This window comes from Hippoglossus stenolepis, chromosome 15, assembly GCF_022539355.2.
Source record: "Hippoglossus stenolepis isolate QCI-W04-F060 chromosome 15, HSTE1.2, whole genome shotgun sequence".
NCBI lineage: Eukaryota > Metazoa > Chordata > Actinopteri > Pleuronectiformes > Pleuronectidae > Hippoglossus > Hippoglossus stenolepis.
The window spans coordinates 5,398,293-5,411,208 of record NC_061497.1 but is presented as its reverse complement, the minus strand read 5'-3'; the positions used below and the strand labels follow the sequence as shown (position 1 = coordinate 5,411,208).

Below are 12,916 nucleotides of genomic sequence, written 5' to 3'. Positions count from 1 at the left end.
GCTGCAGCCATGGCTGTAGACTCCTTTGGAAACAGGCTCAAAACAGTTTGAAGTTTAAAGTAAATTTCTCCCAATTCTCTTTCATCTCTCTACAGGCCTCCGTCTGCCTTCACTGTGTCTAAACCTCATTTTCATGGAGCTTGCCTCGAGTTAGTCCTCTGAACTTTTTATTCGTTGTTGTCGCTTCACTTTCATTTTTGTTCCAAGTGGTGATGACAGCCTGGTGGCCACACACACAAACACACACACACACACACACACACACACACACACACACACACACACACACACACACACACACACACACACACACATAGATGGCCACCACCATGATCCCACCAGCAGCCTGTTTTCTTCTATTTAAAAGAAGAGAATAGACTCAGAATCATTCCATACCAATGCTACAAACACAAAGATGAAGATAAAGTAGTGGAAGCTCAGTTGGGATCAAACGTAAACGCGGTAGTTTACATATATTTCAAACCAAAGGTTAAAAGAGTCAGGCAACAGTAAACATTGAAAATAATATGCATGTGACAGTTTCGGGATGCGTCCCTCGAGTGTCATCTTACAGTGAGGTGTGTGTGTGTGTGCGGTGTTGGATGTTTGACGGCTGTGTGTATGACCCTATGACATGATGTGGCATCCAGCAGCATGAGGCCTGCAGTGACGGATGAGGGCTCAGGTCAGCTCCGGGGTCAGCGTCTCAGCTAATGGTCTCTGCTACTTACAGCACCTTCATTAATCTCTGTTCACAGCTGACAAACCCGATAGAGTGTAACCATATCACACTCCCATGCAACCACACACTCTGCTCTTGTATACTTTAATTGGAAAACAGAAGAATTCCCCACAAAGCAACAACAAGGAAGATGATTTTTACAGTTTCTACAGTTTTTACAGTTTGTCACCATCAAACAGTAAACAGACTTTATTGCACAAGATAAATGTGCAATTTATTTCACTCATGGGCCAAACAGACTGATCACAAGTTAGTGCCCAGTATTTCCACAGTGTGGGGGAACCAAATGTCTTTGCAGCTTTAAAAGCAGACATCGTAGTCCGTATCCAGTGAGTTGTGGTTGCCATGGAAACAGTTAACAATCCAGCTGCCTACACAGCTGCCCCCTCCAGCGTGCAAGCTCCTATAAAAGCCTTTTAAGGATTTGCCTCTTTTATTTATAAGTTTATCACATGCAATATAAAAGATACTGGTACTATAACAAGACTGACACAATAAGCTCCTTCACACTGATCTATTTCACAGTTCCAGGAGGTGAAATTATTTTGATCAAGGTAACCTCCACCAATGGTAGATCACATAATAATAATAGGAAGAAGAAATATAAGACTTATAAATTGTTTTTCACGGTGCTTTTCCAGACATACAAGTACAACCAAGCGTTAAAATCAGATTAGGAGACACAAACAACGATCAACCCAAATATGGTAAACTTGTGAAAGTCATCGTCTCACTTTAGTTTCAGTTCAGTGACAGTATCAGAAGTGACTCATCAACCCGCTGTAGCACATTTTACTATTAAATCAGCAGTTAATCAGTAAACTTTCAAAGTTAAAATGCTTTAGTTTTAACTTTTAAATGTGGTTTTCAGCCCTGACTAAACCTTCACAGACGTGCTGAGGACTAAAAGTAGAGCTCAGCTGTTTTATGTCCAATAAAAAACATTAAAAAGACCTCTGAACAAGAAACGTGGCCTTTGAGTCAACATTCTCCTCTCACAGAAAGTGTCCCTGCAGAGTTGAATAATATATATATCTCTGCCTCTGTCTCTTTCTGTCTCCCTCTCTGCAGTACTACTGGCTGTTTGTGCTCTCCAGGGGACTGGTGGGCATCGGTGAGTCCAGCTACTCGTCCATCTCTCCCACCATCATAGGAGACCTGTTCACTAGCAACAGCCGCACCATGATGCTGTCCGTCTTCTACCTGGCCATCCCCCTGGGAAGGTAAGAGAAAGACAGGTCCTGCATTGTTGAAGCAGACACCTGAAAACAACAAGATACAGGATGTGATCTATTCTTTGAGACGTCTGTGTGGATGTTAAATCTCTTGTCTAATTCAAATCCAACCGGTTCTCTAAGTGTTAAATCCGGACGTGCAAAGGAATCAGAGGCATTTGCATTGATTTTATAAAATTATTCTCACATAGTGAAGGTCAGCCTCGCTCCCATCTGGCTCTTTTTCCCAGCTGCAGCCGCACAAAGAGCTCAGGCCCTGCGCAGAGAGAAAAGAAGAACTTACAATTGGCTGCGTCAAGCTTTAAGGAGGTTGGGAGGCTTTTTAGGAGATGTGGCGTGGGGATGTGGGAGAGCGGGGGGTATTATTAAGCTTAAATCTCCAGCCTTTTCAGCTCATTCAATCTGCGAAAGGGCCACAGGGAGAAAACAAACAAAGCCAAGTAATAAAAGATGAATGTACCGGTGGATGCAGTACGGGAGCCACTTGAGGTTTATTGTTATATACAGTGCTTAATGGCATGTGCCTGAGCAGCAGCATGCTGCGCTCTTCGCCATGCAGCCACTGCTCATGGAATCACACACAGGGAGAAACGGAGGAGAAGGGGAATGTGATGCAGCCTTCAAAACACTGTGAGCATTACTTTGAATTTATGTTATTATTTACATGTCACTAAAATGTTATTGCAGGGCACAATAGAATGATGAATTGTTTTGTAGCGCACTAATGTTTATTTGGATTTAAATAAGCAGAGGAAAAGCTCACGGCGCCCTGAGTGCTCGTGTTATGAGCTGCCAACATGTTTGGGTCACAGTAAACTGTCCGGCAACACAGACAATAGAAGGTGAAAGAGTGGGCCTCACTAAAGTGCAGTCAAACATCCTATCCAGCCTCCCACTTGTTTGCCATTATCGAGGTTGTTATGACTGTTTCCAGGAAATGACCTCAGGAATTAGAACAGATTCGCAGGAAATGGATTCCTCCGCTCTCTCTCCCTAGTTTTGAAACTCTGCCCCTGCAGACCGTGCCCTGCGTGAGGCCAGTGTTTGATGTGAGCATATATTTCATGCTCAAGTTTAATTGTTGGTGTTGAACTTTCCAAACACTCTCTGGGTGGACTCTGATAAGATTAGCCATTAGTCACTCACTGGAAATATCATATGCTGTCTGAGCCTGTTTATACTGAGCTGTTATTTTTGGAGAACTAATCATGGATGCACAACCATGCACTGTTTTCCTCTTTGCTCTATGTATCAATCCAGTTTAACATGTTTTGGCCTTTTAGCAGCCAATGCTGATAAGAACTCTAAAGTCCCATTTCATAATCAATCTACTGCCCCAATCTGCTGTTGGAATGGAAAACTTGTCCTGCAGCCAGACAAACAGGTTCAAAGAGCCAAAGAAATGAGGACATCTGATTGACTTTTAGTGACTAATTGTATTAGAAGAGGCCAAATGAACTGTTCGAAGAAGCTACTGAGTGACAAGATAAAAGAAAAATCAACAATAAAGTGTTGTGTCCAGGAAAGTAGCTTCAGTGTTAAATCTGCAGATCTCTGTTGGAGGGAAGAGGATCTTCCTTCATTTCAGACTTTAGATTATGTAGACTGGTGTCTAGTCTAAGGCCAGGCTAGATTTTGCTTTTATATGGTCTAATGCAAGTAAGAGAGTTTAACTTTAAAATAATTTGAAGTCTATACATAACATTTATATATATATATAAATATAGCCATAGTAGCCATGGTTCAGTTCTGGCCTGGTCCTTTGCTGCGTGGCTTCCCTGCTCTCTGTCCCACTTCACGCTTATTGTTCTATCAATAACGGCAAAATACCCCCAAAAAATCTCAACCCTGGCAAAGAAAAGGTGCGTCACACGCTTACTAGTGGCACCAAATAACCAAACAGAAGAAAACGTGGTTCACAATTTGTGGTTTACAAGCGCTGTTTCTTTCATGGCTTTAAGAAGAAAGGAAATAGTACAATTACAATTAGATATATAGAGCAGTGAGGATATATTTAATTTGCAAAGGGGAACTAACTCTATTGCTCTGCCTGACTGATGGGGTTAGTCACTCTTCTAGTGTATTTTCCTTTTTCTGTTATTTAGTTTAGTACAGTAAAAAATGCAAACAGCAATATGCAGCTTTGTGCAGCAGATGCATTCTACTGTATCTGAAGTCTTACAAGGAGTTCAATCTAAGTCATAGTCAAAGTCTCTCTTTATGTTTTGATGGTGGTTTCAGTGGTGATAAGATCTGGTTATCTGCCATATAATACAATTCACACGATTTTCATACTCATAAAACATTTGATAAACTCTTGTGTTCCGTATTCAGGCTGGAAAATAGCTCCATTCTCTTTGTCTTTCCTGCAGGCTGTTATATGAATATCAATGTATAACCAGCTGTTTATCTACTAGTGCATTACTGTTTTGAAGATAATGTCTGCATACACAACTTTCTCTTAAAGCACCTGCTGCTCATACCTTGAGTTTATTTAAATCCTCCTTGTCCTTAAATTGCTGATGTTATCTCGCAGCAGAGGCTTATCACAGCACAGTGGCCTCTTTATCTGATCTGATCTAATCGAGTAACATATCCCTCAAAGCGTTTCACCGCTGTATCCCTCTGTGACACACACAGCCTTCAGCCAGACAACCGCCCTAGTGCTGTAACTTTGCACCTGTATTTTGTGACCACGCACACACATCGAGGCCACAAATAGACAGACTAGCCAAGTTGCTAGCGGTGCTGCGATCAGTGACACTGTCATAAGCTCCGCGTGTCAAGTAGCCAAACACTCAACGCAGCTTTAATCAGACAGACAGGATGTGCAGGCGTAAGTGATAGAGACGACGGACTCCGCTTACCTAAGACACTGAGTCATATACTTTATATATAAAGTGGTTCACAAATATACATATATTTGTTATGTGTTGCTAATACACAGTCTTCATTTCTCTGCAGCGGGTTGGGTTACATCCTGGGCTCCGGCGCCAAGGAGGCTGCAGGAGACTGGCACTGGTCTCTGAGGGTAAGGGCACCATCATCATCCACCAACACCACACACACACACACACACACACACACACACACACACACACACACACACACACACACACACACACACACACACCCAAACATGCACACAGAGACAGATGAAGAGTCCTTCCTGCTGGGCTCGGTGGTGAGGCCTGTCATGGATCTGAGGTCAGAGGGGGTCGTTGGTGGAAGAAGCACCAGGGGACACACACGGGTGAACAGGCAGTTCAGGCCCTGACGCTGCCAGGAAGTGACAGAGGACGGAGAGCTAAAGGGCACAACAGCGTCCTAATCAGCATCAGCGCGGCCTCGAGCGATGTGCAGAACCCTAAAGATTTTAGCACCAAAGTCCCTCAGTGTTTAAAGTACAAGCAGCAGCTCAGATCTGATCTGACGGCTGCAGCAAGGAGAGTGGATTTCTATTAAACACCGAGGCTGATGCTTTATCCGTTCTCAGTATCTGTAAACACATTTATCTTTTATTGCACTTCACCCAGAGGTCATCTCGGGTGAGGCGGGATCAGTGACAGTGAAATAACAGAGTTTCAGTGCTTCTTCTACCTGGGTATTGTGTCTTTTTCACTGCAGGAGCATTTATGAAACTAAATCTATATTTTCTTTGTTGTCAACTCGCTATGAGAAGTTATGAGAGGGGAATTTTGGAGCTATTCAGTATGCTATAATAAATGCATGTTCCAGGTACATGTCTCCTGTAACCACCAGCTGTCTATGGCAACAAAGGAACATTTTGAAGAACCTATTAGAGCTAAGGTTGGTCATCCTGGAAAAGCTGGTGGAGCACGCTATACTTTGAAAGAAATGCATCCGATACATCCCGCCCCCTCCCATCAGCCCTCTCCTCAAAGCTATGGCCCAAAAACACATGAACGTACACTTCCTGACTGCTAGAAGCCGACTTTTCTGTGACCCGCTAAGATTTGGCCGTGCTCATTTGAGTTTATTACAGTCCTACAAGGGCCACATATACTGGATTTTTTTTCAACAACTTTATTAATTGATAACTATCGGGACCTAAAGAGGATTTCAACACATAAGATAAAAACTGTTTCAGAAACAAATGACCAACCCTAACTCTGAGGAACAATATGCTTTTCAAAGAAAGTAAAAGCAACCTCACACTATAAATAACTGGGTTAAAATGTATCCAGTGTCAGTGCAAAAATAGTCAAATTTGACCCAGTAATCTGTTGTGAGTGTAACATGACACTAGACCCCCCCAGAAATGGAGAGTGAACCAGGGAAGGGCAGAGTATTTAGCGGACCTTCAGTTGAGCAGTGGAGCATAGAAATTGAATGCTGCTTCTCCCGATTGGTTTTGACTCTGGGGACACAAATCAGACCTGTTCCTGACCGTTCAGTGCTTTATAGACCAACAGCAGTATTTTGAAGTCAACTCTTTAACGGACACGGAGCCAATGTAAAGATCTCAGAATTGAACTGATATGATCCACTTTCAGAGAAGATGGACCTGGAGCACAGAGAAACTTAATCTTCTGCAAAACACGTTGAGAATCACGGTTTGTAAAGTTCGACAAAGCACACACACCACTGCAGCTAACAGACGATCAGATGAAGAGGCTGTGTGGAGCCAGGGCCTTTATACTGTCGAGAACAGGTGACGATGATGAGATGATTGCAAGCAGGTGAAAGGATGAAGAGGTGAGGAGGAGAGAGACATGAAGCAACGCCCTGGTTCACAGCCACACAGACAGGAGAGAACAGGGCAGGGTCAAAGTGCAGAATCCTGACTAAGACTACGCCTATGACCCGGTTCTGATTGTTTAATGACAGTGTGAACAACAAAAATCACATTGAATCAGATTTTTTCAAATCAGATTTGGGCCTCTTTCATATGTGGTTCTAAATCAGACACAGATCAGATTTTTTGAAAACCTCAGTCTAAACAGCCCTGTGACCCGTATCGGAATTCAACGCGACTTTTACGTCACTCTCGATCGACATTCCTCATTATTTCCCGCAGGCGAAGGGGGCTTCCATGTTTGTGAAAACAAACATGGAAGACAGCTGCGACGGAAGGTAGCTGGTGGAGGGACAGTGAGGTTTTAGACCTGGGAAGTACTTGGGGTCACACGTCTGTACAAGCAAAGCAGATCAAGAGAAAAATGTGACCGTTAACGCTCACATCTTCTTCTCCTTGTTTACTTCCTCACACAGTGTGCTGCGTGTGCCGTCTTGCTTTTCTTCTGCACATGCGGGTCACATCAGGGCCATGACCAGTTCTCAGTGGAGTCTGATACTGGCCACATTTTAAAAGATAATGGAACAGCTACATAAAAAGTATCTGATATAGAAAAAAAATCTGAAGTGAGCAATTGGAAACAACCAATTGTGACTAGGTTAAGTTGACCCAGTGTTTTGTATGTGTGCAATGTTGTGTATCTGGATCAATTTCTAACCAGTATTTTAAGAAATAGAGTGTACTGTATTGTGTACTGGAGAGGGCACTGAGCGTTGTCATAGAGAAGAGAGCAGGGTTTTAGTTTGACCTGGCACAAGGCCTCATTTGTTTGCTGCTTGTAAAATATCCCCAAATCTGCTCCAGGACAATTAAGCTGGGTCTCTTTTAATTAAAGGCTTCAATTTAAAGATAAAGGAATCTGTAGAAATATTCTGAGATGTCCCCCCTCCACCTAAAGGACTGTTTTTAGCAGTGGCCCACTTACTTACTGTGAATTTAGGAGTAGATGCAGGAGCATAAATCCCTGTTTTACAGGGACTCTACTGAGTAGGTGAGACAAAACATTTAGAGGTGAAGCGCTCTATACGACATACCAGTCGTAACGGACAGGACCAATGAATGCTCCGTGAGGACTGCACAGAAATGACTTCAGGGTCACCTTTTAAAGTTCTTACAACTTATTATGACCCGACTCCTCTTATGAACCGAGTGACATTCTAAAGGAAGACATTAAACATTCCCTCAGCGTGGGGCGGCGGTGGAGGAGATTCCTGGACATGACAGCTCACCAGGGTTCAAGGAAACAGGATGTCGAATTTTTCCTTTGCCACGGTGGAACATGAATAAAAGAAAAAACAAAGAGCAGGGCAGTTTGTTCCAAAGCAGCTACAATGACATTCCAATAAAACAATCTCATCGCCGATTAATCACTGGGGTGGCATGCAGGGGGAAAACAAATACCGAGAAATGAAACAGGTTGTGTGCCGCGGGATTCTGCGTTAAGGAAAAAACACCACAGCGCTTCCGTTTGTTTTTGTCCGACGTTCCAGATACCTTCCTGAAAATGTGCGCTGTAAGACGGAGCAGGGGAGAAATGAGGAGCAGGAGAGGGAGGTCATTTGTTTGATTGCCAACCACCCGTAAAGGAAATGTCTAATGGGCCCTGTGGGAGTCAAGGTCGAAGGTCAAAGACTCCCGTTGTCATGCTGAATAATAATGAAGGAACTTAGGAGCAAACGTCGTGAAAAAAAGCAAATATTTATTTGGCTCTTCGATGAGGTGAGCTCTGTTGCTGCGTCTCTCTGAAAGCACATCATGAGATTCCGATGCAGACGTCGATCCAATTAAGTTGCTCGACACGCGAGGGAGATGATTGGAGACGAGACACAATATGGGAAAGGAAATGATCAGCGTTGGTGCAGGGCTCACACCTCTGAGACCATAACCGCTGCGTTGAGCTGCATTATCAGCCACGTTATGAGCCGCATCACACTCCGGATTACTCCTGCAATGAAAAACCTGAGGACACCCGCGTACACACCAACACACAACCAAGTTTCACACTATCGCAATACTTATACATATAAATGGGCTTTTATTAGCTGCGAAATATAAAGTGATGAATTTCCCCAGACAGATGAAATTGGTTTTTGCTTTTGTGCGCACTTCGTATTGTTCAAACAAATGCCCTCCCACACATCCCATCCTGTCTTTTGTCTTTGTCTCCCCCACACAGACTCACACATGCACGAACATGCTTCCGCCTAAAAGAAAAGATGATAGTGAACGTTAAAGCAGATGGGCACTTCTGAGGATTTCACCTCGGTGCAGGGCTCCCAGGGCAGAACTCAAAGCCAGAAAACTCCTTTTGAGTGTTAAACACTTAGACAAGCCCACACATATAAACACACACACACACATACACACACAGTGCCAGTGGAGTAAGCAGGGGGAATGCTCTTCAGCTCCACAGAGCTTGTATAAGATGTCAGGCGTGGCTGTCCATTCAGACTGTAAACACACTGCTCTTTGTCCGGCATTTCACATCTGTTCCCCCCGAACCGCTCCCATGTCTGACCCGGTGTGCATGGCTGTCCAGTCAGTGTAATGTGTCAGCAGGATCTGAAGCCTCGTACATTTTTCTCGTCCCGGTAGGTATCCCCGCTTTTAGGGATCACGGCGGGAGCCCTGATCCTGCTCTTCGTGCCGGAGCCGAAGAGAGGCAGCGCTGACCAGATGGGCGGACGCATCAAGACCCGCACCTCCTGGTTCTGTGACATGAAGGCGCTCGCCAGGAAGTAAGGCCTGCGCTTGGCTTCAGGGGGGGGCACCAGGTTTTTGGGAGAGTGGCTGTTAGATGGACAAAACTTTAATAACCCTGAGCTGTGCGAAAGGAGAATTTGTTTAAATTGATGTTTACAATTCAATTTTTTTGAAAGATTTAAAATCATGATAATATTGCCCAACTATGTTTTTTTCTATCTTTATCCCATTTTGTAATGATTTCACAAAAAGAAAAAAAAAATTCAAGTCAGGAGTGCAGGAAATCTAAGCACATGCAGGGTATATGAAATCAGTAAGTCCGGCTCTCAAACTGAAAGATCACGCTCTTGAATAAAGGAAAAAAATACAGGTAATCTCCCAAAATCCTTGGTTTCACAAAAAGAAAGCCTTTGCATGTCATATGTTTAAGATTGTGCTCCAGAAAACAGTCCTGTGCTTTTTAAGACAGCAGAATCATGTGTTGGATTTTGAATGTGATTTTTGCATGCATGTGTTTCTTCCCGCCTAGTCGCAGCTACGTTTTCTCCTCCCTGGCATCATCGGCGGTGTCCTTCGCCACCGGTGCGTTTGGCATTTGGATCCCAGTGTACCTGGCCAGAGCCCAGGTGGTGCAGAAGACAGCGGAGCCCTGCACAAAAGAGATCTGCAGCAGCACAGACAGGTGAGAGCTTTGATGACTAAACATGGAGAACACGCTCTGAAGTCACGGCTGCCTTTGTTTGGCTCGTGCAATGTGAAACCTGTAAAAGACGGAGATAGTTGGTTTAATGGTTTTAGTTTTATGTGCATGTAGTACAAACATGCATAGTAATAAAAATAAAATAAAATAACATGTATGTTGTCTCTTCTCTGCCCCCCCTTCTCTGTCCAGTCTGATCTTCGGGGGGATCACCTGTGTGACGGGGCTGTTAGGCGTGGTCATCGGGGCGGCCACCACACGCCTGTGTCGACAGAAGACGGAACGTGCCGACCCACTCGTGTGCGCCGTCAGCATGCTGGGCTCGGCCATCTTCATCTGCCTCATCTTTGTGGTGGCTAAGAAGAGCATCGTAGGAGCTTACGTAAGACTCATTTCCTGTAACCGTCCGTGCGTGTGCAAACTGTGTCTGCAGGAGGAAGTTGCTTCCTTTTCAAACCACGGAGGGAGATGTGATTTAGCCCATTTTTGCTTTCCCCAATCTCCAGAACCAACAGGTTTCCGGTGAGGAAACAAAGGGTGATATTAGTATGTTAATTATGGATTAGCCCGAGGGAGTGAGAATTAAAAGGGGAGAGTCTGGTAACCAATCTAACAAGACAAAGCTTTGTGAGAGCTCACCAGGGTGGTGTTAATGTTCGAATCACGGTGCTGGTTGCTTTCCGGCCCAGAGGCACATTGAATAGTTTAATTGCAGTTGCAGGTAACTGAGGCTCATACCTCATCTGGCCCAAATTCAAGCATTTGTGTGTCTCCGATTTGCCCTGTGAAGCAGGAAAGGGTGCAACGCAACAATGGCTGCCCTGAAACAATGCACTCTGAGCTTCTGGACTCACCAAGCGCACATTTCTTGCCCTTATCGGAGACAAAGGCGTAGGAACTGACTCTCGACAAGTTGGCCAACCTGCAAAAGACGGAAAATATTTTCCTTGCGTGTAAAGGAACATAACAAACAGGTTTCCATATCCTAAATATGTGACCTTGGCTGACGTTGAAGTTGGAGTCTGACCTTTTTACTGGGTTTTACTGCTGAAGGAGTGCCAGGCTTTTTTTTTGCAGTTTAGGTTTGTTGAGGTTGATATACTGAAGTCAGTCAATAGCTGCTAAATAAAGTAGTTCCTAAGTGACGAATAATTACCGATATAAATGATGATTTGGATTTAACAAATTAAAATGTATATAAGCTTCCATTAGGTCTAAGGCACACATTAATCAAGCATCTGAGGCATGACTCAACCAATTAAAACCCAAGGTGTGGAAGTATTCCATTTTAATCACACGATTACAGATCTGTCCAACTCAATTACATATACAGCTGCTGTGTGAAAGAAACCAGCTTTGTCACTCTTGGTGTCCTCCTTTGTAAAGATTACAAAGAGATGATTGATGCTGTCGAATGTTTTATATCTTACCCAAGGTTTCCTCTCAGATAAGCATCCAAGAATAAAGTAATCTGTTGTGCGAAAAATGTAGCGCAACAGGCCCTAACTTCCAACATATGACTTCATGTCTGCGCAGACTACTCTACTGTTAATATTGAATCATCTTACTCGACAGTAGCAGTAGTGAACTCGGGTTTCATGGCAAAGAGCTGACAGAGGTGTTATATTATAAGGCGTGACGCGGTTGTAATGTCCAGGCCGATGGACCTCCTCGCAGCTGTTGTCTCATCAACACGCGGCTAATCTGAGCCGAGGCCGGGGCTTCTCTCTCCTCTCAGAGGCAGCATGTCGGTCACGGTGTCTGGTTCGCAGCTCTCGGGAACGGCCCCGTCTGCATCTGCGCTGTCCGACTCCTTCTGTAGCCCTCTGTGCTGCACCGTAGGTTTGGCACGCTGGCAGAAGGGGTTATTCCCCCAGCAGGAAACCCACACATCAAGCGGCCGTGTTAAACCGTGCCAGACGAAACCAGTCAATAAAGATACATGAGATTCCACTGCAACCAAATCCCTCTGGGTCTGTTTTTGAGAAAGTGGCCAAACAGCAACAGCAGCTGCCTCCAGTCTGTGTGCATACAGTAGCTTACATGTCCATAAAGTGTGTCAACTGCACGATGTTATTTCAAGTTAAAACATTTCTGCTCCACCCATTCACAAGTGGGACATTAATTCATCCGGCTCTGAGTGTAGGAAGTGTTAAATGTTTCCATACTGACGATACAGCTTCGACAGGAATAAACAACACAATGCTTATCGTGCTGTTTTTCAGCTTGTAGGCTAAACACTCACTAAACGGCTCAATGGGACCAAAATGAAGGCCTGCACATCCACATATAATTGGGCCACAGCGTAATAACATGTTTCGAAAGTGCCGCAGCCAAAGCGCTTTTACTCAGCAGCAGATTCCCACACACGGGGGAAATATCTGCAACCTCCTCTTTTGGCTTCATGTCTGGTTTGCAGTCCTTTGTGCAGCGGAGATTGACTGATTCTTAATTAGCACGGCTAAATGTGCAATTTCTTCTTCTTTATTTAGGTTTGCATCTTTATTGGAGAGACGCTGCTTTTCCTGAACTGGGCAATAACAGCAGACATTTTAATGGTAAGTGCGGAGAACCTATACTTATTGGCTCGGTCACTGGAAATTCCTGCAACACACGATAACAAATGGCAGCGATCCAGCAGAAAATAGTTCTGAGTGGTAAAATGCGTGAGTGGACTTTGTAGGCTGCAGTTTGGGTGGAGCCGATAATTATTGTCT

At 44.2% G+C, this 12,916-nt stretch overlaps 1 protein-coding gene across 2 annotated transcripts in view; it reads left to right on the top strand.

The window, feature by feature from the left end:
• spns2 (spinster homolog 2 (Drosophila)) overlaps window positions 1-12,916 on the top strand; it is a 68,376-nt gene that overhangs the window by 39,553 nt on the left and 15,907 nt on the right. For both annotated transcript variants that reach the window (XM_035178018.2, XM_035178019.2), the window contains exons 4-9: window positions 1,814-1,965; window positions 4,942-5,008; window positions 9,392-9,534; window positions 10,029-10,181; window positions 10,392-10,581; window positions 12,692-12,757. In XM_035178018.2, the coding sequence (XP_035033909.1) occupies window positions 1,814-1,965; window positions 4,942-5,008; window positions 9,392-9,534; window positions 10,029-10,181; window positions 10,392-10,581; window positions 12,692-12,757 (771 nt within the window). The remainder of the gene's footprint in view (window positions 1-1,813; window positions 1,966-4,941; window positions 5,009-9,391; window positions 9,535-10,028; window positions 10,182-10,391; window positions 10,582-12,691; window positions 12,758-12,916) is intronic.